Below are 13,064 nucleotides of genomic sequence, written 5' to 3'. Positions count from 1 at the left end.
GAATTTATTAAATTGCCAGTTTATTGTCCTAAGGCCATGAAAATGTCCAAACTAAGGCATCCAGGGAAAGATACTCTGATTCATGAAAGACTGATGTGTCCAGAACACCTCTCTCAGCTGGAAAGGCATGTAGGGATTTCTGCTAGCTTTCTCTTCTCATTTCATAAGGCTTCCCCAAGGGCATTTTCCTTCTGGATCTCCAAAGGTCTCTGGCTGGTAGGCTCTATTGGCACCTTCCAAAATGGTTCCCTCTTAAAGGGCTCCAATAAGCAACCCCACCTTGAGTAGGTGGAGACACATCTCCATGGAAACCACCTAATCAGAAGTTACAACCCTGACAATTGGGTGTGTCACATCTCCATAGAAACAATAAAAAAGATCCCACCCAGCAATATTGAATGAGGATTAAAGAGCCTGGTTTTTCTGGGGTGCATGACAGTTTCAAACTGACACACTCCACCCTTGGAGCCCAAAAAGACATGTTCTTCCCAAATGTAAAATGCATTCATTCCATTACAATATCATAAAGCCTTAAATCATTCCGGTAGCAATACAAATGCAATGCACAGTCAAAAACAGTACAAAATCTCATCACAATCAGCCACAGGCATGGTCTGTCCTAAGGCAAAACTCTTCTCTGACTCTGGACCTATGCAATGCAGAACAAGGTATCTGCTGCCAATACGCCAGACATCAAAAAGGACTTTCCACAAATCCGTTCTGGATAATGCCACCTCAGTTCCTTGCTTTGTCCTGTAATGGCTGACTGCTTCCATGTTTGGTTAAATCCTCATGTGGAGCACTATTCTGTGGGGTCTCCCCTTTCTGGAAGCTCATCATTTTCCAGACCACCAGTTTCTGGTTTCTTTGCACCCAAGAGTTCAGTTCTCAGCTTATCTGTTTCCTCTCACATTTCACAATAAGCTACAAGAAGAAATCAGGTCACACTTTACATATTTAGTTTTTAAATCTCTTCTGTTAAATATCCAAGTTCATGGCTTTTAAAATCTACCTTCTGTCCAAAACCAGTAGTCAATTTTGCTAGATACTTTGCCACTTTAAAACAAGGATACCCTTCCTTCCAGTTTGCAATAAGGCATGCATGATTTCAGCCTAAGGCTTTATCAGAGGTATCTTCAGAGTACACATTTCTACCAACAGTCTCTTCAAAGCATTCTAAGCCTTCTCTATCAAACTCCTCAGAACCACTCCAAATTTTACCTGATCTATTTAAAAAGCCATTCTAACATGTTTGGCATTTTCAAACCATAGCAGCACCTCTTCTCTGGTACCAATATCTGTTTTAATTTGTAAAAGCTGCCAGAATGCAATATACCAGAAACAGAACAACTCTGCTGTTCTGAAAGGAATTTTTTAAGTTACAAGTTTACAGTTATGAGGCCATGAAAATGTCCAAACTAAGGCATCCAGGGAAAGATATTCTGATTCAAGAAAGGCCAGTGGATCCAGAACACCTCTCTCAGCTGGAAAGACACATGGTAATTTCTGCTAGCTTTCTCTTCTCATTTCATAAGGCTTCCCCAAGAGCATTTTCCTTCTGGATCTCCAAAGGTCTCTTGCTGGTGGGCTGAATCGGCACTTTCCAAAATTGGAGCCTCTTAAGGGCTCCAATAAGCAACTCCACCTTGAGTAGGTGGAGACACATCTCCATGGAAACCATCTAATCAGATTTATCAGCCACAATTAGGTGGGTATATCTCCATGGAAACAATAAAAAAGATCCCACCCAGCAATATTGAATGAAGACTAAAGAGCCTGGCTTTTCTAGGGTACATGACAGTTTCAAACAAGCACAATTTCAAAATAGCTATGATATGTAATAGATTGAAAAAATGGAGAATATACCACAGAACTGGAATTATAAAAATGAATATAATAGAATTCTTTAAATGAGTTTAAGAGAAAATTAGACACAGCAAAATATGGACTAGTAACACAAATATAAAAAAATTCAAGTTGCTGCACAGATAAAAAGTAGGATGAAAAATACAGAAAAGAGGATAAGGAATATTAGGAACACAGTTAATAGGCCTAATCACTTATATTCAAAGTCTCAGAAGAAGAACAGAAAGATATTGGAACAGAAGCATTTTTTGAAGTACTTCTGACAGATAATTCTTCAGAATTAATGAAAACTATTATGTCATAGCTTGAAGAATCTCTATAAACCTTAAGATAGATAGTAAATATTCAGATAGATATCTTTGCTCTGAAAGAATGCCTACAAATAAACATGATACACCCATGGTGAACTATTAAAATGGTTCCATCTGTATTATGAACCGAGACAAGGATGCACATTATCATCACTTTTATTCAATATTGTACTAAATGTTAGTCAGTGTAATAAATTATGAAAAATAAATTGCCAACATAAGGAATGAAAAGACTAAATAAAGCAGTCAATTATCCACAGAGGCCATGATTACATTCATAAATTTTTTAAAAACCTATATATAAACTATTAGAATCAATAAGTGACCATAATAAGAGCACTGGATAAAAATCCATTATATAATTATTTGTTTACATGAAATTTAGGAAATGATGCCTTATGGATTCATACCCTAAAGGAATATAAGAATCATGTATAACCAAAGATATTCAAGACCTCCACAAAACACTATCAAAAGGCATTAATAATCATCTAAGGAAAGGGAAGGTATGTTTTTTGGGATAGAAGATGCAATATTGCAAAATTGCTAATTTTTCCCATGTTGATCAACAAGTTCAATGAATTCCCAACTGAAATTACAGAAGTTTATATGCATGTGATAGAAAAGTGCAAAGCAACAATGATATCCACGATAATTCTGATGAAAAGAGCTAAGTTTAAGACTCATAACAAGATACTAAAAATTACTATAAAACCACAGGAATTAAACAAATAGTGGTATCGTCACACGAATCTATAATGCAGTTATTAAGTATTTTGAAATGCAATTCACCATCTTTTCTTTTATATGTAGTGCTTTGTTTGCACCCTGTTAAAGAAATATTTCTTTTTAACCAGATCTGATAAAAATATTCTATTGTCTTGACTTCTATGGGCAGTCATATACATAGAATGTCTATAAATCAATAGGAAAAATGCAAACAATCCATTTCACAAAATAGAGAAAAGGATTTGAATTGAAAATTCATAAAAGAGAACATCCAAATGACCAATAAGCATAGGAAAAGTTGTTCATCATTATTAGACACCAAGAAAATGCAACTTGAAACATCACAGACACACCACTGTATCCCCACAAGAATGGCTAAAAATATTATTTACAGTAACTTTAAAATAGAAACTATTTGGAAGAATGAAGAATAATTTGTATTGTAATATTTCTCCTTCCCTGTTGATGGGAATACAAATTGGTTCAACTATTACAAAACTATCTACTAAATCTAAATATGCATATGCCTTATGAGGTAGTGATTCTACTCTTAGTAATTCAATTAAGCAGAATGTTCATCAGAAGACATGTATGAAAATAGTTATGACAGCATTGAGCAGACCTGCTGCAAATAACTTCTCTGAGTTTTACTTCATTTAAGAATATCTTTAGTTCACTTTCATTCTGGAAGTAAATTTTCTCTAGATAGAAATTCTGTGTTGACAGTTATTTTCTTTCAGCAATTAAAAATATTGTACCGTGTCTGTTTGGTCATCAACAGACCATTTCTCTCATATTTCTGATGAGAAATATACAATCAATTCATAATATATAGTTATATTGTTTTGCTCTGGCTGCCTTTGAGGGTTTTTTGGGTTTTTTTCGGACTTAAGTTTTCAGAAATTCAATTATGATATACATAGGCATAAATCATGGAGTTGGTTTATCCTGTCTGAGGTTCATTCAGCTTTTTGAAACTACAGATTCATGTCTTTGTCAAATTGTGAAGTTTTTAGTCGTATTTTATCAAACATTTTTTCAGCTACATGATCTTTCTCCTCTTTCCATGGGATTCCATTGCCATGAACATTAAAACTTTTGTTGTTATCCCCTGAGGTGCTGATCATTTTTCTTTTTCAGTCTTTTATCTAATTTTTCAGAATGAATAATTTTTATTGATGTACCTTCAATTTCACTTACTCTTTCCTCTCTTATTTTCATTCTTTAATGAAGCCAAACCAGCAAGATTAAAAAATTTTATATTTTGGTTATTATATTTTCCTGTTTTGTTTCACTTGGCTCTTTATATCTTCTGTTATTTTGCTGAGGTTTCCTATTTTCCCATTTGTTTTAATAATATCCTTGTCTGCCTGATCAAGCATTTTTATAATAGCTTCTATCTGCTGACTTAGTTCTCAAAGTCTTTTTTTATGATGATTAGGAGCAGGTCTATTATGCATGTGCAGCTTGAGTGTGAGTCTTGAACACCTTGAGAGGGTCACTTTCAAGAACTACTTCTTCTCATTTATCTAATCGGGATTTTCTAGTTTCCTGGGAATCCCATTCTCATTCCTCTGGCCAGAAGCCTGGGGTTTTAGTTATCCTATTCTGCCTTGTATTTCCAAAGCTGCACCCAACAATAAGGCCAAACAACATGAGACACAAATGGGAAAAATGGCAAATTCATTGCTAGTTTGCTGTAACTTTGAATTCTATTCTTCTTCCCCAATCTACCTGCACTATTTAATTTTCAGAATCCTCAAATAGCTGCCCTATGCATTAAGTGACAGAGGCAAAGGGGAGTGTGTTTACTGAATGTTACCTGGAACTAGAACTTATAATATTATTCTTTTATTTTTTGCTTTTTTAACATGGGCAGGCACTGGGAAACGAACCTAGGTCCCTGGCATGGCAGGCGAGAACTCTGCCTGCAGAGCCACCATGGCCCACCCTATAGTATTATTCTTAATAATAAAAACTTGGAAGGCCAAAATATCTACAAATGGTAGAAAAAAAAATTGTACATATTTATACCAAGGAATATCATTCATCAATGAAAAATAATCAACAACTGCCACATATAGCAACACTGATACATTTCATAGCTATAACATTGGGGGGAATAGCCAGTGGCAAGAAAAATCATACTGTGTGATTTCCCTTGTAGAAAGTTCAAAAACACATAAAAACTAATCTATTATGACAGAGTTAGACTAATTTTTACCTTTGGGGAGGGAGCAATGGCTAAGAGTGATACTAAAGGAGACTTTTGAAGTGCTGTTAATATTCTATATCATGAACTGTGTAGTGGTTATTTTATTGTGTACACTTTGCAAAAGTTCATTGACCTGTAAACTGAAGTACTATCACTTTTACAAAATGCATATTATGACTCAATATAAATAGTACAAGAAAATACAAAATAAAATGAAATGGAGCAAACAATGGTCATATCATACCAAGTCAATTTTTATTTGCACAAATTGCCAGAACTACCGTAACTGCTGCTTAATGTATGGTATTGCTCTATCTCCCTCATGAGCTTAACATATTTTCCTTCTACCATCCTATCTTTCTCATATATGTATCTCATCTATGTCTTGATATCGTTTATCTCATCTCTTATGAATAAGCACATATATTTAAACACATATACTTAGAGTCATTCTGAAATTTAACACTGAATCTCTGAGTTTAAAGGCAGATATAAAAATAGCAAAATATTTCTCATTAATGTGAAACTTTGTGAAACCCAACTTGAATAAATGAGACTAGGGATTGTTTTCTTATAAATGCCCTAAATAAGAACAGTAATCGTCTAAGATATCAAGGAAAAAAAAAACATAGGGAATATTGTATTTTTAAAGTAGATATCATAATTTTTCTTAGTATTAAACCTTTGGTCCAGAAAATAAGTTCAGGGCCATTAGAAGGTTACCACATATGCAGAAATGATAAGCATTGAATTAATTCAGCGTGGTTAGCAATCGAGACTCCCATACAGCAGATTTTCAATTTATGTCTATGGATGAGAAAATAAATACATTGAATATGACCCTGATTTCCTACTAAATAGAGTTAAGACAATTGTGGTGGAAAATTTGGGGTAATTATCTCCCTGGAGATAATCAACTCACTTAAGTCGTAGCAACTTAGATAAACTGCTCTGCCATTCTTCGAAATATAGATGGATCAATTTGCACATGAGTTGCTTAATGGTAAAGTAGGAAAAGCCTAATGATATTAATTACATATTAAATAACCTACATAAATTGAACTATTTATATTTCACTGTCTGTACTTTGTGCATTTCTTGAACAATTACATATTACAACCCACAGACGAGTAAATGACAACAATGAAAGTTTTATTGAAAATGCAATAGCATGATGGACTTGATTTGTTTCAAAAATAAAATTACTATTAAAATAGTGGAGAACTTAAAATGCCTTTTATTGCTTTTAAATTGTTCATGCAAAACTAGTTGTTCCAATACAGGAAATGTCTTTAATAAAACTTGAAGATGTGCTTTCAAAAGCATATATCATTGCCAAGCTCTAGAAATTTCCTTTATATTATTTTTCTTCAGGAAAACAATTTGTTATTATAAACAGAAGGATCTCTCACAATAATTATGCATGAAAAGAAAAAGCATATTAAATCAAGAGTAACTTTTTAAGAGGCTATAACACTTGTTCAAATTAGAAGCAAAACAATTTCCATATTGCAATCTAACATTTGCTTTTTATTCCTTAAACTTTTAAATAATTTATTCAATAAAAATATAAAATAAGGGGCGGGCCATGGTGGCTCAGTGGCAGAGTTCTCTGCCATGCCAGAGACCTGGGTTCATTTCCTGGTGCCTGCCCATGCAAAAAGCAAACAAACAAACAAACAAACAAAAATTATATATATATAAAGTAAGGCAGTCATACCAGAGTTTTTAAAATCTCTGTGTTTTTATCTGTTATCTATTATTATTTATATTTTTCTCAGAGAAACATAGCAGTTCAAACTAAAGTTTCTGATACAAATTTCATGAACCATGTAGTATATATGCTTCACTGCAATCATAATGTTTAGGACTGGTATTCAACAGAAGGAATTTATTATATTAAACACTTAAATCAATTAAATGCCAGTCTTTTGAATCTCTTCAGGAGATACCTAAAGCTAAAGATCTGTTTTTATCCATTTAATTGTTAATAAGATCTGGATTAAATGGTATTATTATTATCCCCTCTATCCATTCTCCTTTCTCTTATATCATTAACTCACTAAGCAAACAAATAAAACAAAATTATCTCTAAAATTCTGTGATGATCTTGGCTATTTTAAGATATTGCCTTGTATTCTCATTCGAACCATGAATAAAATAATATATTAGTAATCAAAAAATACCATCACAAAGTATGGATTAAAATTTAAATGGTTTAAATTAGATGGCTGGCACTATGTGACAATAATCTGGACACAGTTTATTTTCTTTTCCTTTTAAAAGATGCATCTTAAAAAGATTTTCCTTTAAAAATATGTAGAACACTACAAAATAAAATAAATTAAGACTAAGTAACAAAATTGTGACAGAGGGAAAATGAGGATAGGGAAAAGAGATGATGCCAGAAATTAGATGAGTACACCAAATACATGCCAAATGTTCCCGTACATCTGCTACAGACAGGCCACAGACTTAGCTCAAAGCTAAGGATTATAGTATCTTTCAAATGAAAACAACAGAGTCATCCAAAGACCTTCCTAGCACTGTAATCAGAAAAATAGTTCTCATGTTTCTTAATAAAAAGGACACTAGAAATTACATCCACACCTATTGCCTTATAGCGCAGTCAGAATAGCTGTGATATTTCTAGGAATAACATTCTCAAATTAGGCTGTGTTATCAAACAGAACACAATTCAGCAACAGCCAAGGCAATCCAATTTGGATGGACATATCAGATGCTATGACTTAACCCAGCAACAGACTTTAGGGTTTCTAAAATCTAAAGCAGTATTTTTCATATTTGCACTTTGCTTTAGCAGCTGTCCTGTGAGTACCCATTTGTGTTCATGGGTACACATGAGTGCATAGCTAAAAGGAGATCCAACACTCCTTTCAACTAAAATCTTCATCATTTATCATTGTTGGCTTCATTTTAACATATTCTGCATTATATATAAAAGGCTTTTGAAGTTAAAAAAACAAAGCAAAAAAAAAGAAGAGTTAGAAAAGTTCTACTATCTGGGAAAAGGGCTACATAGAATAATTTTTAGGAAATTCCCAATCACTGATTTTCAAATAAGTGAGAATATGTGGCAATTATTTCCAGGTTATCCTTCCTGGAATATTACTATTTTTGTGTAAGTATGTCCAGTTGAGTTAAAAATTAGTGGAACTAAAATAGGATTGCTGCCATCTTTTTTTAATATGGTCATTTTTTTTTTTTTTTTTTTTTACTTTTTATTTTGAAATACTTTCAAATTTACAGGACAGTTACAAAAAAATACAAACTCCATGCAGGAAACTCCAACATACCCCATCCCATCAGACACTAAAATTCCCCAATTTTGACATTTTGCCACATTTGCCATATCATTCTATCTATCCATCATTATATCAATCCATCTATCTATCCATATATCTATTTTCTGAACATCCTCCTTGAATCCTTAATATTTCAATATACAATTCTAAAGAACAAAAATTTTCACTCGTATATCCACCTTAAGTGCAGTTACAAGTTCAAGAAGCTTAACAATGGCATGAAGTTTACAGGATATATTCCTCTTTTTTTGTTCATATGGCCCAATAATGCTCTTTTGAGTCTTCTCTCCTCCCTTTCTAGATTCCATCCAGGATCCTGCATTGCCTTCCCATGCTTCTTTACTCTCTCTTTCTCTTTTTTTTTTTTTTTATTGTGGTGATGCTTATACAACATAAACTTTCCCATCTCAACCACTTCCGAGTAGCGGATCGAATGGGATTCCTCACATTCTCTGTGTTGGGGTACCCTCACTACCTTCCATTGCTAAGGCTTTCTCATCTCCCCAAACAAACCCTTCACCCACTTTGCATTAACTCCCTGCTCACATCACCCATACCCCTGGCAAGCTGTACTCTAATTTCTGTCCCTCTGAGCTTGCATATTCTCTGATACAGTCTTTGTAGCTATCATGGGGCTTAACTTGAACATCCTAAATGTTTTACAACCTCATCTGCTTTGATGCCGACTTAACTTCAATAGTATACACAAACTATGCTCCTAAACCCTTCTACCCCCTCACCTTTCTGTAGTTCTTGTCACAAATTATATGTATATGCATTATGAGTCCAAACAACTGACTTCTTATTACATTTTATGCATTCACCTTTTAGATTCTGTGGTAGAAAAAATATGGAGTTACAAATCAAAAACTCAAGAGCATCGGCATTTATATCTATCCTTGTAATCATCTTTAAAAAGAGCTTCATGTCTCCATATTAACTTCAATCACTTAGTTCCCTTTCTTTCAACCTGCAAAACCCCATTTAGCATTTCTCGTAAGGTCTACATAGCTGATGATGAATTCTCTTAGAGTTTTATTATTTGGGAGTGTTTTAATCCTGCTCTCATTTTTTTTTTTTAATTTGGGTTTTCTGGGGTACATAATTTCAGACCAGCACAGGGAATCAAGACTTCTGCTTTGAAGACCATGTTTCTTGTAGCAGGGCTTTTTGCCACTCCCTTATCATCCTTTTTTCTAGCACAACAAAGTCTCACTGTCATTTATTTAACAGAAAATTTTTCTAGAGTTTGAAGAAACATTAGCTTCCCTTCCCATAGTCATAATTATTTAGTACAACTTGGCACAGATTTGCTCATAGACCATCTTTTGCACTTCTCATAGTGAACAAAGTCTTTCTAGTGTCTAATTAAATCCTCCAGTTAGTCCCATCTCCAGCAGAAACTGGGAAGAGTTTCTTTGCAGAATTAATTCTTTAGCCTCCCTTCATGCTTTCCTTCTTTTCCTGCTCTCATTTTTGACAGACAGTTTTGCCAGAGATAGAATTCTTGGTTGAAAGTTTTTGCTTTCAGCACTTTAAATATGTCTTCCCACTGTCTTCTTCTTCTTCTTCTTCTTTTTTTTTTTTTTTTTTGCATGGGCAGGCACCAGGAATCAAACCTGGTCTCCAACATGGCAGGCAAGAACTCTGCCATACACCACCACTGCCCGCCCCTCATTGCCTTCTTGCCTGCACAGTTGTTGATTATAAATTGGCATTAATCTCATTGAGGATCCCTTGTATGCAACATTTTGTTTCTCTTCTGTGCTTTTTGGAATTCTCTCTTCCACCTTGGCATTCCACAGTTTGGTTATAATATGGTGTGGTGTGGGCCTATCTGGATTTATGCTGTATGGAGGTTGTTCAGCATCTTGGATGTGTATAGTCATGTCTTTCAGTAAATTTGGAAAGTTGTCGACCATTAGTTCTTTGAATTCTCTCTATACATTTCTCTTTTTCTTCTCCTTCTGGGGCTTCTATAATCTATATTGGTATTTTTGATGAAGTCCTATAGGCTCCTCAGGCTCTTTTCACTTCATTTTCATTCTTTCTTCTTTCTGCTCCTCAGACTGGGTGATTTCAATTGTCTTATTTTTGAGTTAAGTCGTTCTTTCTTCTGCCTAGAGGGATTCTGCTGTTGAATCCTTCTAGGGAATTTTTAATTTCATTTATGGTGGTTCTTTGGCTCTGCTTGGTTCCTTTTCATAATTTCCATGTCTCTATTGATAATCTTTATGCTTGTCTAATGTTTTCCTGATTTCCTTTAGCTCTTCTTCCATTATTTGTTTAGTTCTTTGAACATAATTGGGACCATTTTTTAAAAAGCTTTTATCTGGTGTATCTCAGGTCTGGTCCTCCTCCTTGATGGATTCTAATGTTTTGACATTTTCCTTCCCTAGGCCATAATTTCCTGTTTCTTTGTGTGTCTTCTAATATTTTATTGAAACCTGGACATTTTCATATTTTAATGTGTTATCACTGGAATTTAGGCTCTGAGGTGTTTGTTCCTTAAGCTTGTGTCTAGCTGATATTACAACAGAGCTTTCTTTGAATTCCAGGAGCTAATAAAAAAAAAGAAAACACCTTTCATAGTCTTTGTAGATTAACCTGTCCTTCAGAGTTTATCAATACAGAGAGTATAGGGACCTCCCTGATCCTTGCTGCACATGGGTCTTGTCTTAAGCATGTATGTGGCCCCAAGAATTCCTCCAAGGATACAGATGTCTCCTCTTCCCTGCAAAAGTTCCCTCATGGTCCTGGGCACATGTCCTACAGCTAATAATAGCTCACTCCAAGCAGCAAGATTTGACTCTATCCCATAGCATTCTGCAATACAGTTCTGTGAGCCAATTTCTACATGCGGGGCAAGTTCTGGAACAGCAAGTCTCTCAGGTCACTACCAGACAGATTGGGCTAGATATAACCTAGTATACCTCCCAGTATGTACACAAGGGCTACTCTGCTCCTGTTAGAAATGGGACCATAGATCAGCACTGGCAATGCAGGACAGCTCTCAGGGAAGGGGTGAGGAGAGGCCTGTCAGAGTGCCAGGAGATTCCACCACTTTTAAGTTGCCTTTTTTTTGATGTGGTGTTCCTGTTCCTATCGTCCTTTGTTTTCTGGAATGTTGAGAAAGATCTTTCTGCCACTTTTTGCTGGGTTGTTAAAGCTTCTGTGGGAAGATGGAGCACTGAAGCATCTCACTCTGCCATCTTGACTGAGCAGGCCATTGTCTTTGGAATGGTAATGGTTATGGTTAGGAAAGGACATACTTGAACAGACAACCTGGATTGGGGCAAGGGTTTTAAAAGGTGGTTTGGGGTTGATTCCAGAAAAATGCTCTAAAGTTTGAACAGAGTCTTAGCAGAATCATTTATGAAGCTTATATAAATGCAGTTGCCTGATATTCAGGGTGAGTATTCTAAATAGAAACTACAAAGGGTAAGGAGAGAGGAAATATAAATGCTAAAAATGTTCCACAGTTAGTGATTCTATGTTTCTACTTTGAGGTGCATATATTTGTTTTAAATAGGTAAGATAAGAAAAGTACTAGAAAAGGGCAATAAATTACTTTTCCCCCTTTAAAGTCCAGTCAATTTGGTAGCTGATCACCCAGTCAAATGCAAAATAGAAGCTGGAATAATATATGTACCACATTGCGGGGGTAAAGAAACATTGCCTGTACAAGCCTCCCTGATTCTGTTATTTCTTTTCTTTTGTTTTGGATAAGTAAAAGGTTTCAAGAGCACAGACTGAAGACTGTACCTGTTCTTTCTAGCTGTGTATGCCCCCTCCTCACCATAGCTCTTCTTCCTATTGAAGTCATGTCCCAATTAGCAGAGCATTAAGCATGTGTTATAGCTTTCCTGACTGCTGAAGCAAATACTATACAAAGATTTCACTTAACCAGGAGGAATTTAATATCTCACAGATTTGAGGCTAGTAGTAGTCAAAATCAAGGTATCATCAAGGCATGCTTTCTTTCCAATGACTGGCATTGTAGGGCTGACTGCTGGTGATCCTTGGTCCTTGGCTTTTCTGTCATGTGGCAATCCCACATGGTAACCTCTCCTGGCCTATCCCTTCTCTTCCAGGTTCTACTGACTTTCAGCCTCTTGCTTCCCATTTGCTTTTTCTCCCTGCCTGAATTTCATTCTCCTTATTAAAGACTCTCATAACAGGATTAAGACTCATCCTGATTGAGTTGGGCCATAATTTAACTGAAGGGACAGCACCTAAAGGTCTTATTTAACAATGGGTTCACATCCACAGGAATAGATTAAGTTTAAGACTATGTTTTTTTTTTTTTTTCCTGGGAGCACATAGCTCCAAACAACCACAGTGTGCAATTCAAAGTTTTGGCCATGTGAAAATGGTAGATAGCGGTACAATCATAACAAATGGATTCGTCTAGTAAGTAATTAATCATCCCTTTTTTGTGCAACACATATGTGTTTTTACAGGGATTTTTTAAAAAATGTCAGAGAGTAACACATCCACTGAGGATGAGCCAAAGGTATAGGATAATCCTGAATGAAGGAAACATCTCTTCTTATTTTACTGCGGTCTTCACATTTACTACACCTCCATATTGAAAAAGTTTGGACTTTCACCTTG

General features: G+C 35.1%; 1 protein-coding gene across 13 annotated transcripts in view; it reads right to left on the bottom strand.

Moving 5' to 3' along the window:
- Positions 1 to 13,064, bottom strand: part of CNBD1 (cyclic nucleotide binding domain containing 1) — a 662,225-nt gene that overhangs the window by 212,413 nt on the left and 436,748 nt on the right. Inside the window, exon 12 of one of the 13 annotated variants that reach the window (XM_077167146.1) lies at positions 9,188 to 9,281. The exons of the other annotated variants lie outside the window; for them this stretch is intronic. Coding sequence (XP_077023261.1) covers positions 9,204 to 9,281 — 78 coding nt within the window. The 3' untranslated portion in view covers positions 9,188 to 9,203. The remainder of the gene's footprint in view (positions 1 to 9,187; positions 9,282 to 13,064) is intronic. 13 annotated transcript variants of the gene reach the window in all.

The sequence above is a fragment of the Tamandua tetradactyla genome, chromosome 6 (genome assembly GCF_023851605.1).
Source record: "Tamandua tetradactyla isolate mTamTet1 chromosome 6, mTamTet1.pri, whole genome shotgun sequence".
NCBI classification, from domain to species: Eukaryota; Metazoa; Chordata; class Mammalia; order Pilosa; family Myrmecophagidae; genus Tamandua; species Tamandua tetradactyla.
This window is presented reverse-complemented; position numbering and strand designations above follow the sequence as displayed.